This window comes from Bombina bombina, chromosome 1 (assembly GCF_027579735.1).
Source record: "Bombina bombina isolate aBomBom1 chromosome 1, aBomBom1.pri, whole genome shotgun sequence".
Classification (NCBI taxonomy): domain Eukaryota; kingdom Metazoa; phylum Chordata; class Amphibia; order Anura; family Bombinatoridae; genus Bombina; species Bombina bombina.
This window is the reverse complement of record NC_069499.1, coordinates 689,642,734-689,662,288: the sequence shown is the minus strand read 5'-3', so window position 1 is coordinate 689,662,288 and position 19,555 is coordinate 689,642,734. Positions and strand designations below refer to the sequence as shown.

The 19,555-nt window shown below is 41.4% G+C and overlaps 1 protein-coding gene across 2 annotated transcripts in view; it reads left to right on the top strand.

Annotated features, from left to right (window-relative positions):
* Positions 1-19,555, top strand: part of UPF3B (UPF3B regulator of nonsense mediated mRNA decay) — a 186,700-nt gene that overhangs the window by 151,773 nt on the left and 15,372 nt on the right. For both annotated transcript variants that reach the window (XM_053699197.1, XM_053699196.1), the window contains exon 8: positions 12,605-12,750. In XM_053699197.1, coding sequence (XP_053555172.1) covers positions 12,605-12,750 — 146 coding nt within the window. The remainder of the gene's footprint in view (positions 1-12,604; positions 12,751-19,555) is intronic.

The following is a 19,555-nucleotide window of genomic DNA, read 5'->3' as shown; positions in this document are numbered from 1 at the left end:
CTAAACAAGAAACTTCCCAGATACCTGTCCAGGTCCAGGGATGTTCAGGCGGAAGCAGGGGATGGGCTGACACTTCCTTGGTATTATCATCCTGCTTACATTTTCCTGCCTCTAGTTCTCCTTCCAAGAGTGATCTCCAAAATCATCATGGAACAATCATTTGTGTTGCTGGTGGCTCCAGTATGGCCACACAGGTTTTGGTATGCGGATCTGGTTTGGATGTCCAGTTGCCCGCTTTGGTCACTTCCGTTCGGCCAGACCTATCATCTCAAGGTCCGTTTTTCCATCAGGATCTCAAATCATTAAATTTGAAGGTATGGAAATTGAACGCTTAGTACTAAGTCATATAGGTTTCTCTGACTCGGTGATTAATACTATGTTACAAGCTTATAAATTTGTTTCTAGAAACATTTATTATAGAGTTTGGAAGACTTACATTTCATGATGTTCTTCTCATAAATTCTCCTGGCATTCTTTTAGAATTCCTAGAATTTTACAGTTTCTTCAGGACGGTTTGGATAAGGGTTTGTCTGCAAGTTCCTTGAAAGGACAAATCTCCGCTCTTTCTGTTTTATTTCACAGAAAGATTGCTATACTTCCTGATATACACTGTTTTTGTATAAAGCACAATTATTACCAAATTTCCTTTGTTGATGCTTTCTACTCCTTTATCACCCCACTTCTTGGCTATTTGTTAAACTGAATTGTGGGTGTGGTGAGGGGTGTATTTATAGGCATTTTGAGGTTTGGAAAACTTTGCCCCTCCTGGTAGGATTGTATATCCCATATGTCACTAGCTCATGGACTCTTGCCAATATGAAAGAAATGAATTTATCAGGTAAGTTCTTACATAAATTATGTTTTTTCATTAGATATGGTGGCTTTATGTACTATATTAGGGGTTCTTCCTAAAGTAGTTGTAGATCGGAACATTAACCAGGTGATTGCTGTTCCTTCCTTGTGTCCTAATCCTTCTCAGGAGGAACGGCTTCTACATGGACGGAATACGTACACTACTATTCTATTTTCAGGCGAATAAGGATTTTGTTAGTCTTCTGTTTAACGTAAGGGACAGAAAGCTACGGCTGCTTCTCTTTCTTTGTGGCTGAAGAGTATCATTTGCTTTGCCTATGAATCTGGTGGACAGCAGCCTCCTGAGGGAGTAACGGCTCCTTCTACGAGGGTTGTTTTCTCTTCCTGGGCATTCAAAGATGAAGCCTCTATGGAACAGATTTGCAAGGCTGCAACTTGGTCCTCTCTTCACACTTTTTCAATCTTCTATAAATTAGATTTTTTTTTTACCTTGGCTGAGGCCACTTTTGGGAGAGAGGTTCCTCAAGCAGTGGTGCCTTCCTTTTAGGTTCCTGTCTTGTCTCTCCCTTATCTGTGTACGCTAGCTTGGGTATTGACAGTAATTAATGATGATCCGTTGACTCATAGTGTCAGAAAGAAAACAAAATTTATGCTTACCTGATAAATTTCTTTCTTTCTTGACACAATGAGTCCACTGCCTGTCCTGTTTTTTAGACAGGTTGTTTGTATTTTATAAATTTCAGACACCTCTGCACCTTGTTGCTTCCTTTCTCTCCTTTACTTCGGTCGAATGACTGGAGTAGGAGGGAAGGGAGGTGATATTTAACAGCTTTGCTGTGGTGCTCTTTGCCACCTCCTGCTGGGCAGGAGTGATATTCCCAACAGTAATTAATGATGATCCGTGGACTCATCGTGTCAAGAAATAAATACATTTATCAGGTAAGCATAAATTTTGTTTTTATTGCTCATGGCTGGGGGAACCTGCACTGCAGGGTGGGTGACCTGATTGTGTAGATCTAGACTGACGCCAGTTTCAGTGCTTGGCCCATTAGTGCAGGTTCCCCCAGCCATGAGCAATAAAATAGGATCAAGCCGCTCCAGAACCAGCATCAGGACTTCGTCACTGAGCCCCAAAAGCCAACAGGGGCAGTCACTCTTCGTACTATTTTATTGCAATGTTTTTTTGGTCCTATTTAAGCCCCCTAACCAAGCCTGGTATTGTCAGGTGTATACATTTGTTGCCTGCTCACTCTCACAGTGCCCAGCTTTTTATCCTTGTGTTTGTCAGCTTTGCAAATATGCTGAGATTTGAATTAAGTAAGGCTTTCTGCTAAGATCCCATTATATGCTTTTCTGAGCACGCTAAGAGGACTGCAGGTTGTAAAATGTTGGCAGGGAGCATTGTGCCAACATAAATTCAAAGGGGCAAAATAGCGCACGCAAACTCTGTACTGGAGTGCACGCAACATTATGCAGGTATGAAATTTTACACATATAAAGCTATGCAGGCACTTGTTTATTATAACTATGGCCTGACATCATCCTGTATAGGTCTACTGCACACAGGTGATCAGATCGATCAACAGTGGTGTTCCCTGGGCTCCTTGCACAGCCTTTGGCCCCTGCATCAGTGCACAACACGGTGACTTGTGGGATATTACATACTTGATACCAGGTAATAAACAGCATAACATGTTTGTAACTAGTATCTTTTCTGTTTCTTTTTTCCCATAAAAGCACCACAATCTTACTCACTTCAGTTCCCCAATAGCAGAATAGGCGCATTGCGCATGCGCTAATGCCGGTTAGGAGTAAGTTAGAAAATTACAGGGATCAGAAGAAGATCATGATGTCACGCATGACGAAAAATGGACGGAGCCAGACGGACATTTTCAAACGACAGCGGTGGCAAAGTAAGTGATTTTGCTTGCAAACGGAATATCTGTAAAAACTGTGCTATATTTGTAAAAAACGATCTATGGCAACTTTATAGATATGTTAAAACTATTTTTGGGTTTACTGTCCCTTTAAGTGCAGTAAAGTTCTAACAATTTAATGCTATGCTTACTTTAGAAAATTGATTTAAATTTGGTGTTTTATAAAGGTAAAGTATTTAAAAGCTCTTGAGCATGGGGATAAAGGTTAAGCTATGTAGTAGTAGAATTAGGTCTCTTGGACAGTGCAAAAAGGCTGTATAGCTGTGCAATGAGGATATTTGGTAGAAACTAGGAATTCAAGTTTGGGTGTATTTTGCACAAATGTGATGCAAGGTTACAATGATGGATCAAGTCAAAATTTTGTTTTAATATTGCATATTTTGAATTTAAACTTTAAGTAAAATGGTGTTTTTACCTTTTATTCTTTTTTCTTCTTTTGTATAATGATCATAGTCCATAGGGTCCATAACATGTGGGATATAATTCCTGCCACTAGGAGGAGGCCAAGAACCACACAAGCTTAAATTCCCTCACATTTCTCTCCTCAGTTTTTGTTCTTGGCCTCCCACAAGAAGGATGAGAATAGAGGTGTACCAGCTACTTGCTTATGGAATAATGTTTGGGAAATCCGATCAATATGAGACCCTTTATCCCTGAGACATATCATTCACAAAGAAGGCAGGAGAGATTTCCTGTAAGCTGAATGATACAGGGACATAGGAATACCCTATGTGCTCAGTATCTCTCTAAGGATTCATGGGGACGTGTCCCTTAGCCTCCCCCTGTGGGATATTAGTATTTCCTCAGAAATCCTCTGCTGTACTTGTACAAGCACTGGATGGGCTCTTTACTGAATACTGCTGCAGCTTGGTGACTGGTAAGCCATTCAAATGGTATAACTTCAGGTAAACCACTTGCCACAGCACAGACACAGCCCACACGCTATTAGAAGGTACTCTGACACAGGTACAGCATTGCCAGGGGACTTAGCCTGCTCTTCCACTGACACTTTTTTTTTTTTGCCCAAAGTAGGAATATAACTTCCATACATTACTTAGCAGGCCATTCTCAGACCACTGACACCCTTGTTGGACCCTTTGGCAGCCCTGGGGCCCCTTTTTTATTTATTTTTTTAAAATAGGTATATGGCCCTTTAAGAAAACCACTGATTGTTCTGTGCAATTAGCGGTTGCCTCACTAGGCATCCGGCTAGTCTATGCAGCATGTAGAAGTTGCCAGGTGATCACTTGGGGCATTTTGTTAGTAAGTTTATAATGGGGCCTAGGTATTCTTTTACCCTTTATGTACTTTACAGGTGTCGGGTGTAAATTGAGAAGCTCTCTATCATTACATGTTATCAGTGAATGTGTGTTGTTTCATACTCTTTATATTTGTGAGTTTTGCACATAATGGAACTTAGTCTGAATCTGTCCCCACTGAAACTGTCAAACACAATGGAAGAGGGTCCTACCGATACCTCTCCCTGTACATTTTTGTGCCTATTTTGCAAATCTGTTCCAGTATGCCAGGTCAATCAACTTTGGAATAGTCGTGTACCTCAATTTTTGCATGCAAATCAGCCGTATCCCTCTACTTCCTCTAAGGAATTATGTCCTGCTCCTGTATATATTACTAATGGAGCCTCTACAGACTTTACTTCTTAGTTTAAAGATAATTTACACAGGCCTCTGGGCAGAATATTTAGCGTCTATACCCAAGCCAAGTAAGCGTAAACGCAAATCTGGGGATTTATCTGACTCTCTTGATGTGAACATGCAAACTCTTTCCCCTCAAATTCCTGCCTTGCTTTAGAGCTCTTACTCTGAGGACTTGAAATCATCCAGTTCAGATTGGAAAGTGTCATCTGGTGACAACAGGGAATTCGAGATACAACACTCCAAGGATCACTCTCTCTATGCTAATCCCTATATAGTTAACAGCCCTCCAGTCCTGTTAACCAAAAATACAAAAAATAAGGGAAGCACTTAAAAAGCAGAAAGATTGCCTATGCATAAAATATAAGCTAAAATATACAAGTACGTAGTATTTGAAAAGTGAAAAAAGTGTGTAAGAACTAAATGCAAAAAGATAATAAACTATAAAAATGTTAATACATTTATTTATGGCAGTTAACCAATAAAAATAAAATTAATAAGCTAGAATACAGTTGAATTAATATACAATAAAATTACTAAAAGAATGATGTCGGTATCAGTGGTATACACTATAGATAGTATAAATGCTGGTAAAATAAATAAATCTATGTATAGCGCTAGTACAATCTCGGTAAATATACAATACAAGAGAAATACGTTTGTTTGTTAAATAGCAAATATCTTAACACTATTATGTCTCAAAAAAGGATTTGCAACAAACTGAATGTTAAGTCCCAGAGTTTCTCTGATGATAGATGTCTCTTTGAGCAAGTTGTAGTAATATAGTCGTGGGTTTGGCTTGGCTTGTGGCCAAAATATTGTATAATAGTTCCGTTATAAAGGCAGTGCAGTGTTGGTATAATTAGCTAGTCTTTGAGTAGATACCGACTCCAAATGGCTGCTGTTAAAAAGCAGTGTCAGTCCCAATGTTAGGGATGTTTCTGTGAAGGGTTTCTGTTTGTAGGAATTATGCATATACTGTGTACTCCAAAGGTCCGTGGAGTATTATGCACCTGTACAGGAACCATTTAGAAAGCGATCTAAGGGTTATTGTTAGATTCTGGGACAGGGATTATGCATGTAGAGTGCACTCGTTTAATACAAAGTGACTTAATACACCTGTCATACTAGCAATTTCCTTTGGAAGTGAATAACGTACAGTTATAAGTGAGCAGATCTACGCGTTTGAGCCGTACCAGTCTTTATCAAGATCTTGTGGGAAATGGTTACCAAGGTTGATAGGGCTATTTAAAAGACAGTACTTCTTTTAAAGACCTTTTAGATAAAAAAAAAAAAAAGTCTTTTCATAGAAGGGCCTCTCTTATTCAAATGTTTTCATTGTTCCAAAGGATGGAATGTATTTTCAGACCAGTTCTGGACCTGAAAGATCTGAACAAGTTTGTAAAGAATACTATCTTTCAAAACTCTGACTATTCTGCCTTTCGTTCAGCAAGGTCAGTTTATGTACACAATAGATTTAAAGGATGCTTACCTTCATGTTCCAATTCAAAGAGAACATTTCCAGTTTCTGAGGTTTGTCTTCCTGGACAAGCATTTTAGTTTGGTACTCTACTATTTGGGCTTGCTGTAGCTCCAAGAATATTCACAAAAGTTCTAGGTGCCCTTTTGTCTGTGATCAGGTATTTGCAGTGTTTCCATACCTGGACAACATCTTGGTTCTGGCTCCGTCTTTTCCTTTAGCAAAATCTCACACCAACTGGCTCTTGTTGTTTCTTCAACAACATGGTTGGAGGATTAATTTTCCAAAAAAAGTTCTTTGATTCTGCAAACAATGGTAACTTTTTTGGGGGGATTTCTTTAAAATTAGTATCAGCTTGTCTGAACCTTTTATTCTCTCTTTCCCCCTGGTTGCTCTTTGTATGGAAGTTCTTGGTCTTATGATTGCAGCTTCAGATGCTATTCCGTTTTCACATGAGACCTCTTCAGCTTTGTCAATGGCGTAGAGATTATACTCATCTGTCTCAAAAGATATTTTTGGATTCCAGTGCAAGTCAGTCTCTGATTTGGTGGCTGGATTATCAGTTCATTATTCAGGGAGCTTCTTTTGCTTGTCCGACTGGACTAATCACTACAGATGCAAGGTTGGGGAGCTGTTTCAGTCTTTGTTCATTAGGATGTATTCAACCAGATTGTGGATCTTTTGGGGTCTTCCAGAGATGGATCTGATGGCCTCTTGTTTGAACAACAAACTTCCCAGGTACTTTGCAAGGTCCAGAGATCCTCAAGCAGAGTTAGTGGATGCTTGAGTTGCTCCGTGGTTTTTTCAGCTTGCTTATTGCTTTCCTCCTCTAGTATTTCTACCCAGAGTGATTTCCAAGATAAGCCTAGAGAAATATTCAGTAATCCTGATTGTCCCAGCTTTGCCTCACAAGATTTGGTTTGCAGATCTAGTTCAGATGTTAAGCTGTCCTCCTTGGCCTCTAACTTTACGGTCAGACCTTCTGTCTCAAGTTCTGTTTTTACACCTTGATAGCAAGAAAATTGAACAGTTAGTCCTTAGACATAAGGGATTCTCTGATTCTTTAATTGAAACCTTAATTCGGGCCCATTAGCCTGTTTCAAGGAAAATGTATCATAAAGGTCTGTAAAGCCTTTATTTCTTTGGTGTGTGGATCATGGTTTTTCCTGGTATTCATTCAAAAAATCCTAGGATTCTGCAGGTTTTTACAGGATGGTCTACAGGTGAAACTCGAAAAATTTGAATATTGTGCAAAAGTTCATTTATTTCACTAATGCAACTTAAAAGGTGAAACTAATATATGAGATAGACTCATTACATGCAAAACAAGATAGTTCAAGCCGTGATTTGTCATAATTGTGATGATATTAGTTATCCTTTTGGGAGAATGTGCTTTGGACAGATGAAACAAAATTACAGCTTTTTGGTAAAGACCATCATTCTACTGTTTTCAGAAAAAGAAATGAGACTTTTAAAGAAAATAATACAATCCCTACAGTCAAACGTGGTGGAGGTTCACTGATATTTGGGGTTGCTTTGCTACTTTCAGGCACTGGATGTCTTGACTGTGTGCATAGCATTATGAAATATGAAGACTAACAAATAATTCTGTGGTGCAATGCAGGGTCCAGTGTGAGAAAGTTGGGTCTCTGTCAGAGGTCATGGGTTGACAGCAGGACAATGACCCAAAGCACACGTCAAAAAGCACCCAGAAATGGTTTAAGACAAAGTGCTGGAGAGTACTGAACTGGCCAGCAATGAGTCCAGATCTCAATCCCATAGAGCACCTGTGGAGAGATCTCAAAACAGCAGTTGGGAAAAGGAACCCTTCCAATCTGAGAGCAGTTGGCGAAAGAAGAGTGGTCCAAAATTCCAGTTTGGCTTTTTTTCTCTCCACTTTTTTGTGTCATATTCCTTTTTCTTATCTCATTATGCTTGGCTATACGTTTAGACTGAGGTATGTGTGAGGGGTTTTATAGGGCTCTTGTGGTTTAGAAATCTTTGCCTCCCCCTAGTTGTAGATAAGTTATTCCCAGGAGTAATGGATCGTGGATTCTCACCACCATGAAAGAAATTAATTTATTTGGTTTCGTACTATATAGCCAAAAAATTGAATGTTTAAAAATATTTACCCGGTTCCAGAGCAGAACGTGGAATTATGGGAAATCATAACCAATTCTGATTTCTACTCTTGCCAAAAGCACTAACATCCCCATTAAGGACAGCACCTTTTTCATGGATCCAATGGACCACAAAATGGAGTCTTTCTTGAGAAAGCTCTTTCTTCAGACAGGTCTTCTGCTTAAAGTAAATGCCAAATTTGACGAATGTGTGCCTGGTTTTTAAAAATCCTATTAAAAACAGGGGCACTTTCATTCATCAAACTTTACATTTCACTCGTTTTGTTAAAATATTTACCTTTTTATTCTTGAAGGCCGCTCCAGCGCTTCCGCCGCCCGTCGCAAGCCTCTTCATATGTCAGCCATGACAAATCTGGCTTCCTCCAAACACGGCTGCCCCCCAAGAGCAAACATTGCCTGAGGCCAAGCCGTGATTGGAGGAAGCCGGATTCTTCATTTTTGACATATGAAGAGACTTGCGACGGGCGGGGGAAGCGCTGGAGTGGCTTTCAAGAATAATAGTTAAGTATTTTAACAAAATGAGTGAAATGTAAAGTTTGATGAATGAAAGTGCCCCTGTTTTTAATAGGATTTTTATTCACTTTAAGCCAGCAGTCTATCACCTGTGTAGCCGTGGCAGGGACCCTATGCTGTGATTCTCTATCTAAAATGGTTTCTTAACAGCCCTCTGCTGACGGCCTCCAAAACACCTTTTATATGTTATGCAGTAATGGACATCATCAAGATTGATGTCAAGAACCTGTCTATGGCAGTTATTGCAAGAGGGGCCTTATGGTTAAAATCATGGTCAGCAGACATGGTTTTAAAAAAATAGGTTGTCTCTTTCCATCCAATGGAAGATTCTACTTGGTTCTGATTTGGACTCAATTATTTAGACTTTTACTGGTGGGAAATGAGCATTTCTCCCTCAGGACTAGACATCTAAGGGAAAGAGCAGACCAAATAATAGGTTTTGTTCCTCTGGAGATCAGAAGTCCTCCTCTTCTCAAAAGACTTGAGTCCTCCAAGCTGGCCTGGAATCCTGGTTCTTCATGGGCAAAGAACAAAAAGTCCAACGCCAATACAAAATCTGCATGAAGGAGCTGCCCCCAGTCCAGATTCTGTTTTAATAGGGGGAAGACTGAGTCTTTTTCAGAAGGCCTGGTTCTAGTGAGTCCAGGACCCCTGGGTTCAAAACATCATATTCCATGGTTACAGGATAGGCTTTCTCTCCAGGTTTCATCCCCAAAAATTCTGCAAGGCGGCTACCTTCATGCAATGTGTTCAGGATTTATAGGATATGGGAGTGATTTTCCTAGTACCTGTGTCTCAACAGGGTCAAAGGTTTTTCTGCAATCTCTTCATTGTCTAAAAGAAAGAAGGGACTTTCAGACCAATTTTAGATTTGAAAAAACTAAACAAGTTTGTCAGGGTCCCCACTTTCAAGATGGAAACCATTCACACAATTTTCCCCTTATCCATCAGGGTAAATTCATGTCTACCATAGACCTCACGGATGCATACCTGCACACCCCTAGCCATAAGGATTACTATCAATTCCTAAGGTTTGAATTCCTAGACAAACACTACATTTTTATAGCCCTTCCCATTTAGTCTGGCTACTGCTCCTTGCATCTTCACAAAGGTGCTAGGAGCATTGTTGGAGGTAATCAGAGCTCAGGAGATCTCAATTGCCCCTTATCTTGACGATATCTTAGTGCAGGCTCCTTCCATGCCTCTAGCTATTGCTCATACTCAAAGGCTACTATCTTTTCTCCAAGAACACGGTTGGAGAATCAATGTTCCAATGAGCTCTTTACCTCCAGCTACAAGGGTGTCTTTTTCTAGACGTCCTTATAGATTCAGTCTTAATTCGTATATTCCTGACAGAATCTCACAGATTAAAACTTCAAAAGGCGTGTCTGCCCCTGCAATGTGCTTTTCCATCAGTAGCTTCATTGCATGGAGGTAAATGGGTCTTATGCTTGCGGCTTCGGACGCGGTACCCTTTTCTATGCTCAAAGAAGTATCTGACAAATCCAGAGCAATCTGCTGTTCCAATTGCAGTCAGTCAATCTCTCTCTCTTGGTGGATACAAGGTCCTTCTTTGACATCCTTTCTTCGCCCATTGTGATAATAGATGTCAGTCTTTCAGGCTGTGTCGTGGTCTGGAAATCTCAGAGTGCAAAGAGTTTGGTCTCCTCTTCAGTCCTGGCCCCTCTTAAAACAGGAGAAGTGTATCCGTTTTCAGAAAAAATCACGGCGGTGGCCTAAATAAATCATCAACGGGGTACCTGCAGTCCACTGGCTATGCAGGAAGTGTCTCAGATTCTACAGAGAGAATGCGAACTGCTGACAGGGAGTATTGATTCCTAAGAGTGAACAATTGGAAAGCAGATTACCTCCGACATAAGTCAGTACATCCAGAAGAGTGGTCTCTCCATCTGGACATTTTTGACCAATTAGAGATCAAATGGGGTCTACCGGACATAGATCTGATGGCCTCCCATTTAAAACCCAAACTTCCAATGTATTGTGCAAGATCAAGAGATCCAGAGGTTTAAATGATAGACGCCTTAGTGTGTCCATGGAATGTTCATCTAGTGTATCTGCTTTCTCAGTTTTGTTCTTCTTCCAAGAGTAATTGGTCTAATCAAACAGCAGTCAGCTTTGGTAATCTTGATTGCTTCAACCTCGCCCCACAGAACATAGTATGCGGATGTAGTGCAGATGTCTTCTCCATGGCTTCTTCTTTTAAGACAAGATCTCTTGTCTCAAGAGCCTTTCTTCTTTCAGTTTGAAGCCTAGTTTAAAAAATAGAGGGTTCTCTGATTCAGTTTTTGACACGGTTACCCAAAAACAATTATCAAAAAATTTGGAGGACTTACTTTGAATGATGCGCTTCCCGAGGATTTTTTGCTATTCCTTTAGGATTCCTAGAATTCTTCAGTTTTTACAGGATGGCCTTAAAGTGAAAGTCAATCCTAGCGTTTTTTAAACTAATAAAGGGGACTTTAATTCATGAAGTATGCAATTCTTCATGTAGAAAGCATTTCCTAAGAGGTGACGTTTTCACCTCTTAGCAAATAGCCGTGCGGTAAATCCGGCTCCCATTGGTGCCAAGCTGGATTTACCACATTGCTATTGGCTAAGAGGTGAAACAGTCACCTCTCAAGCAAAACAGCGATCTGCCGTAGGCTTCCTTAGCAGCTCAGGACGGCGATTAGTTGAAACAAATTAAAGAGCTTTCTACATGAAGTAAGTCCCCTTTATGTGTTTCAATAGTCCATCCTAAATTTCCTAACGTTCAGACTTTTGTTCAGTCGCTAGTAAGAATTAGGCCTGTTGTGAGACCTATTTGTCTATCCTGGAATTTGAATTTAGTTATTTCTGTTTTGTAAGGTCCTCCCTTTGAACTGATGCATTCCATTGATATCAAACTCTTATCCTGGAAAGTCCTTTTCTTGTTAGCAATTTCCTCAGCTAGGAGAGTCTGAATTATTAGCTTTATCTTGTGATTCTCCATTTTTTGTTTTTCACAAAGATAAAGCTGTGCTTCATACTAAATATTATTTTCTTCCTAAGGTAGTTTTCTTCAGAAAATATCAATCGGGAGAATTTAGTTTTTCCTTTGTGTCCAAATCCTTCTAACTCTAAGGAACAACTTTTACATAATCTTGATGTAGTCAGAGCATTGAAGCTTTATCTTCAAACTACTAACTAGAATTCAGACAATTTTTCAGCTTTATTTGTTCATTAATCTGCAACTCGTAAACACCAGAAGGCTACTAATGTGGCCTCTTGGCTCAAACAGGTAATTCACAAGGCTTACTTGGTTACGTGAAAGTCGCCCACTAAACGTATTACAGATTATTCTACAAGATCAGTTGCGACTTCCTGGGCTTTAAAAAAATGATGCATCCTTGAAGCAGATTTGCAAAGCTGCAACATGGTCTTCTCTGCATACCTTTTAAAAAAAAATTACCAATTTTTATGCTTTTGCTTCTTAGCAAGCAGCTTTTAGCAGTAAAGTACTTCAGGCCGCAGGGTCTGATAATTAGGAACTGATAGAAAAGTGTCCCATCCTTTCTGTAACATGGACTGTCTGCTTGGGTATTAATCCCACATGTTATGGACCCTATAAACTATATGATCATTATACGAAAGAAAACTAAATTTATGCTTGCCTGATGATTATTTTCTTTCGGAATTATGATAGTACATAGGTCCCGCCCATTTGTAATTTTGGCGGCGGTTTTAATTTGCACCTCTATAGACCCTGCTTTTGTCTTTCCTACTTGTTTCATTTTCTCTGCTAAGCTATGCATTAAACTGAGGGTAGGTTGGAGGGAAGTTTAAGCTCTTGCTTGGGTTCTTGTCCTCCTAGTGATGGGAATTATAGCTGACATTTTAATAGACCCTTTGGGCTATCATCATTTCGAAAGAAAATAATTTCAGGTAAGCATACATTTTGCTTTACCTGCAAGTTGTTCATAATCTGCAATGGTATTAGTAAGAAGTCATTCAGGTTAATTTAACTCTGCAAAATGTAATCACATACATATATATAAAATTTAAATGTGCTTTGCTTCTCCACAGCTTCTTAAAAAGTCTGAAAAAGAGGACGAGAGAGATACAGAAAAGAAATATAAATCCAGAAAAATTGAAAAAGAGAATGTGAGAGAAGAACGGAGTACTACGAGCAAGCGATCAGATGGAGAAATTGTCGAGGAAAAGCTTAAGAGGCATGGAATTATTTTATTTTTTTATCACATTTTTCTAAAACATATATATTGTACATTCTCTAACTTAAAGTGAGTTTATCTGAGAAAATAGAAAATTATATTTAGATACAAACACTGCATTACCATGTTATGCATTCAGTTACTCTTATTGAATTTACCATTTTGAATTTTGCTTTTATGTCTAATTCTTTTTAGTAAAAAAGCTCTTAAATATTTTAATATCATTAATAAATAAAGTCTTTACCTTTTGGCGATGTATTCAATACACATGATTTCCCTCTTAATATGAGGAGAGTCCACGGCTTCATTCCTTACTTGTGGGAATACAGAACCTGGCCACCAGGAGGAGGCACAGACACCCCAGCCAAAGGCTTAAATACCTCCCCCACTTCCCTCATATCCCAGTCATTCTTTGCTTTTCGTCACAGGAGGTTGGCAGAGAAGTGTCAGAAGAGACGGAGTAGTTCTTTATGAAGGGTATATACCCTTTGAAATGGGACTGGAGTTTCTAATGACACGGTGAGTCCACGGATCATCAAAATAACTGTTGGGAATATCACTCCTGGCCAACAGGAGGAGGCAAAGAGCACCACAGCAAAGCTGTTAAGTATCACTTCCCTACCCACATTCCCCCAGTCACTCCCTTTGCCTACAGTGCAAGGAGGAGGTGAAGTTTAGGTGTCTGATAAGATTTTATTATTTTTAGGCAGAGTAGGTTTACTCTGATCCTTTCTGGGGTCTAGCCTTAGTCCACGTCAGTCTCTTCAGTAGGGCAGTGGTGGCTTTTGAGCAATTGGGAACTTGTGAGGTACAATCCTCTCTGCGTTTTCCCAATGTTGTTGCTGCCCTGATCAGAAAACCTGAGTAGTTTTACTCAGATTCTTTCCTTTTTCTACAGGTCCATGTGAGGTATGACAACCTCTCAAACCAGGGGAGATGTCCTGCTGCCGGACAGACTGTTTTTTCAGGTAAGTGCCTTTTATATTCTTCTTTGGAAGAAGAAAACAAACAGGAAAAAGTTGGGCACTTCATCAGTTTACTACTGCTTGAACAGGACGCTTTATAATTACCCAGCCTAGAAAGGGTTAATTTGGGGGCAGCTTGGCAGGCACTGGGATACTATGAGGAGTTATTTTTTATTTTATATTGGTGGCTCAGCTGTGTGTTTGCTCCGGTAGATATCCGGGCAGCACTTTGAATTTTATTATTGTGGCCATGTTTCTTCACTATGACAAGTTGCGCTGTAGGAAACGGCTGGAGCCGGTGACGCTGTTATCGGCTGCTCCGTGGGTGAAGTTAATTTCTAAGCCGTTGCAGGTTGAAACTGACTTTTGGGAATAAGATTGGTGTTTTTCTGGCTGCAGGACAGGTAGGCACCTTAGTGAAGCTACTGAGGTGTTTGGGTGCTTGGGATTTATTGCGGGCTTTGCTCCTTCCATTAAAAGATAATTTAAAGACACAGTACCCTTAATTTAATTTTCATTAAAAACAGTTTATTTCTCCAACATAGGTGTGTCCGGTCCACGGCGTCATCCTTACTTGTGGGATATTCTCTTCCCCAACAGGAAATGGCAAAGAGCCCAGCAAAGCTGGTCACATGATCCCTCCTAGGCTCCGCCTACCCCAGTCATTCTCTTTGCCGTTGTACAGGCAACATCTCCACGGAGATGGCTTAGAGTTTTTTTATGCTACCAAGACAGCATGAAATGTTGGCCCCCGATCCGGGACCGGATCTGGTGGGGGGCAGACTCTCTCTCTTCGCTCAGGCTTGGGCAAGAGATGTTCTGGATCCTTGGGCGCTAGAAATAGTCTCCCAAGGTTATCTTCTGGAATTCAAGGGGCTTCCCCCAAGGGGGAGGTTCCACAGGTCTCAGTTGTCTTCAGACCACATAAAAAGACAGGCATTCTTACGTTGTGTAGAAGACCTGTTAAAAATGGGAGTGATTCATCCTGTTCCATTAGGAGAACAAGGGATGGGGTTCTACTCCAATCTGTTCATAGTTCCCAAAAAAGAGGGAACGTTCAGACCAATCTTAGATCTCAAGATCTTAAACAAGTTTCTCAAGGTTCCATCGTTCAAAATGGAAACCATTCGAACAATTCTTCCTTCCATCCAGGAAGGTCAATTCATGACCACGGTGGATTTAAAGGATGCGTATCTACATATTCCTATCCACAAGGAACATCATCGGTTCCTAAGGTTCGCATTCCTGGACAAGCATTACCAGTTCGTGGCGCTTCCTTTCGGATTAGCCACTGCTCCAAGGATTTTCACAAAGGTACTAGGGTCCCTTCTAGCTGTGCTAAGACCAAGGGGCATTGCTGTAGTACCTTACTTGGACGACATTCTGATTCAAGCGTCGTCCCTTCCTCAAGCAAAGGCTCACACGGACATCGTCCTGGCCTTTCTCAGATCTCACGGATGGAAAGTGAACGTGGAAAAGAGTTCTCTATCTCCGTCAACAAGGGTTCCCTTCTTGGGAACAATAATAGACTCCTTAGAAATGAGGATTTTTCTGACAGAGGCCAGAAAAACAAAACTTCTAGACTCTTGTCGGATACTTCATTCCGTTCCTCTTCCTTCCATAGCGCAGTGCATGGAAGTGATAGGTTTGATGGTAGCGGCAATGGACATAGTTCCTTTTGCGCGCATTCATCTAAGACCATTACAACTGTGCATGCTCAGTCAGTGGAATGGGGACTATACAAACTTGTCTCCGAGGATACAAGTAAATCAGAGGACCAGAGACTCACTCCGTTGGTGGCTGTCCCTGGACAACCTGTCACAAGGGATGACCTTCCGCAGACCAGAGTGGGTCATTGTCACGACCGACGCCAGTCTGATGGGCTGGGGCGCGGTCTGTGGATCCCTGAAAGCTCAGGGTCTTTGGTCTCGGGAAGAATCTCTTCTACCGATAAATATTCTGGAACTGAGAGCGATATTCAATGCTCTCAAGGCTTGGCCTCAGCTAGCGAGGGCCAAGTTCATACGGTTTCAATCAGACAACATGACAACTGTTGCGTACATCAACCATCAGGGGGGAACAAGGAGTTCCCTGGCGATGGAAGAAGTGACCAAAATCATTCTATGGGCGGAGTCTCACTCCTGCCACCTGTCTGCTATCCACATCCCAGGAGTGGAAAATTGGGAAGCGGATTTTCTGAGTCGTCAGACATTGCATCCGGGGGAGTGGGAACTCCATCCGGAAATCTTTGCCCAAGTCACTCAACTGTGGGGCATTCCAGACATGGATCTAATGGCCTCTCGTCAGAACTTCAAAGTTCCTTGCTACGGGTCCAGATCCAGGGATCCCAAGGCGGCTCTAGTGGATGCACTAGTAGCACCTTGGACCTTCAAACTAGCTTATGTATTCCCGCCGTTTCCTCTCATCCCCAGGCTGGTAGCCAGGATCAATCAGGAAAGGGCGTCGGTGATCTTGATAGCTCCTGCGTGGCCACGCAGGACTTGGTATGCAGATCTGGTGAATATGTCATCGGCTCCACCATGGAAGCTACCTTTGAGACGAGACCTTCTTGTTCAAGGTCCGTTCGAACATCCGAATCTGGTCTCACTCCAGCTGACTGCTTGGAGATTGAACGCTTGATCTTATCGAAGCGAGGGTTCTCAGATTCTGTTATCGATACTCTTGTTCAGGCCAGAAAGCCTGTAACTAGAAAGATTTACCACAAAATTTGGAAAAAATATATCTGTTGGTGTGAATCTAAAGGATTCCCTTGGGACAAGGTTAAGATTCCTAAGATTCTATCCTTCCTTCAAGAAGGATTGGAAAAAGGATTATCTGCAAGTTCCCTGAAGGGACAGATTTCTGCCTTGTCTGTGTTACTTCACAAAAAGCTGGCAGCTGTGCCAGATGTTCAAGCCTTTGTTCAGGCTCTGGTTAGAATCAAGCCTGTTTACAAACCTTTGACTCCTCCTTGGAGTCTCAACTTAGTTCTTTCAGTTCTTCAGGGGGTTCCGTTTGAACCCTTACATTCCGTTGATATTAAGTTATTATCTTGGAAGGTTTTGTTTTTGGTTGCAATTTCTTCTGCTAGAAGAGTTTCAGAATTATCTGCTCTGCAGTGTTCTCCTCCTTATCTGGTGTTCCATGCAGATAAGGTGGTTTTACGTACTAAACCTGTTTTTCTTCCAAAAGTTGTTTCTAACAAAAACATTAACCAGGAGATTATCGTACCTTCTCTGTGTCCGAAACCAGTTTCGAAGAAGGAACGTTTGTTGCACAATTTGGATGTTGTTCGCGCTCTAAAATTCTATTTAGATGCTACAAAGGATTTTAGACAAACATCTTCCTTGTTTGTTGTTTATTCCGGTAAAAGGAGAGGTCAAAAAGCAACTTCTACCTCTCTCTCTTTTTGGATTAAAAGCATCATCAGATTGGCTTACGAGACTGCCGGACGGCAGCCTCCCGAAAGAATCACAGCTCATTCCACTAGGGCTGTGGCTTCCACATGGGCCTTCAAGAACGAGGCTTCTGTTGATCAGATATGTAGGGCAGCGACTTGGTCTTCACTGCACACTTTTACCAAATTTTACAAGTTTGATACTTTTGCTTCTTCTGAGGCTATTTTTGGGAGAAAGGTTTTGCAAGCCGTGGTGCCTTCCATCTAGGTGACCTGATTTGCTCCCTCCCATCATCCGTGTCCTAAAGCTTTGGTATTGGTTCCCACAAGTAAGGATGACGCCGTGGACCGGACACACCTATGTTGGAGAAAACAGAATTTATGTTTACCTGATAAATTACTTTCTCCAACGGTGTGTCCGGTCCACGGCCCGCCCTGGTTTTTTGATCAGGTCTGATAATTTATTTTCTTTAACTACAGTCACCACGGTATCATATGGTTTCTCCTATGCAAATATTCCTCCTTAACGTCGGTCGAATGACTGGGGTAGGCGGAGCCTAGGAGGGATCATGTGACCAGCTTTGCTGGGCTCTTTGCCATTTCCTGTTGGGGAAGAGAATATCCCACAAGTAAGGATGACGCCGTGGACCGGACACACCGTTGGAGAAAGTAATTTATCAGGTAAACATAAATTCTGTTTTTTTAATTTTTTTCCTTTTCGAATTTCTTCTGCAAAGATGGAAGAGGATTGGAAAATTGTTTCATGTCAACTGTGTTTTGATTCCCAAGTGGAACCTCCAATACCATTTTGTTCCTCATGCATTGAGAGAACTTTGAGTTACAGAAATCAAATTTTTAACCATGAGCCACCATTAGCTAAGGCGGATGCTGAGTTTCCTGTATCAGATATGCCGCAGCTTTCTCCTCAAGCGTCCCAACCCTTTTAGTCTCCTCATGCAGTGCCCTGCGTTTCCTCTAATAATCCGGTAGCATTTTCTTTGCAGAATATTGCTACTTGGGTATCCTCTGCCGTATCTGAGGCCTTGTCTGCTTTTCCCATGTTGCATGGGAAGCGTAAAAGAAAACTTAAGGAATCAGTAAATAAGGTTTCTAAGCAAGTTGTGGCTATCCAAGATGCTCCTTCCCACAAGTCAGAGGAAGAAGACACTTCGGTAGCGTCTGAGGGTGAAATCTCAGACTCAGACAGTATAGTTCTTTTGATGCTGAAGTTGTCTCCTTCAGGTTTAAGCTAGAACACCTCTGTATGCTACTTAAGGAGGTTTTGGTTACCTTGGACGACTCCGATACAACTGTCGTAGTCAACCCTAAGAAATCTAGTAAGCTGAATAAGTACTTTGATGTTCCCTCCGCTGTGGAGGTTTTCCCTGTGCCAGACCGTGCTGCAGAGATTATTGCTAGGGAACGGGAGAGACCTGGTATTCCTTTCTCTCCATCTCCAATTTTCAAGAAAATGTTTCCTATAGCGGACTCTATTAAGGAGTCGTGGCAAACGGTTCCTAAGGTGGAAGGGGCGATTTCCACTTTGGCTAAGAGGACTACCATTCCCATAGAGGATAGTTGTTCTTTTAAAGTTCCAATGGAGAAGAAGTTGTAGGCATTGTTAAAGAAAATGTATGTTCACCAGGGTCTCCAATGGCAGCCTGCTGTGTGTATTGCTACTGTCACCAGCGCTGCAGCTTACTGGTTTGATGCGTTGTCTGATTCTATTCGGACAGATACTCCTCTTGAGGAGATTAGGACAGGATTAAGGCTCTCAAGTTAGCCAATTCCTTTATTACGGATGCTTCCTTACAGGTCATTAAGCTGGGAGCTAAGATATCTGGTTTTGCAGTTCTTGCGCGCAAAGCCTTATGGTTAAAGTCCTGGTCTGCGGATGTTTCATCGAAGTCCAAACTTTTGGCAATTCCCTACAAGGGTAAGACCTTGTTTGGGCCTGGGTTGACTGAGATTATCTCAGACATTACAGGAGGGAAGGGATCCTTTCTTCCTCAAGATAAAAAGAATAAGCAGAAAGGACGTCAAAGTAATTTTCGTAACTTTAGAAGTAAACCCACCTCTCCCTCTTCCAAGCAAGATCAGGTCAAGTCTTCCTGGAAACCTAACCAGTCTTGGAATAAGGGGAAGCAGTCTAAGAAGCCCGTAGCTGACTCCAAGTCAGCATGAAGGGTCGGCCCCCGATCCGGGAGCAGATCTAGTAGGGGGCAGATATTCCTTTTTCAGTTAAGCCTGGGTACGAGATGTCCTGGATCCCTGGGTGGTGGACATTGTAACCCAGGGGTACAAAATATAATTCAAGACCTTCCCTCCCAGAGGAAGGTTTCTTCTTTCCAGATTATCTGTAGACCAGATAAAAAGAGAGGCGTTCTTACATTGTGTCAAGGATCTTGCCACTCTGGGAGTTATAATTCCTGTTCCTCTACAG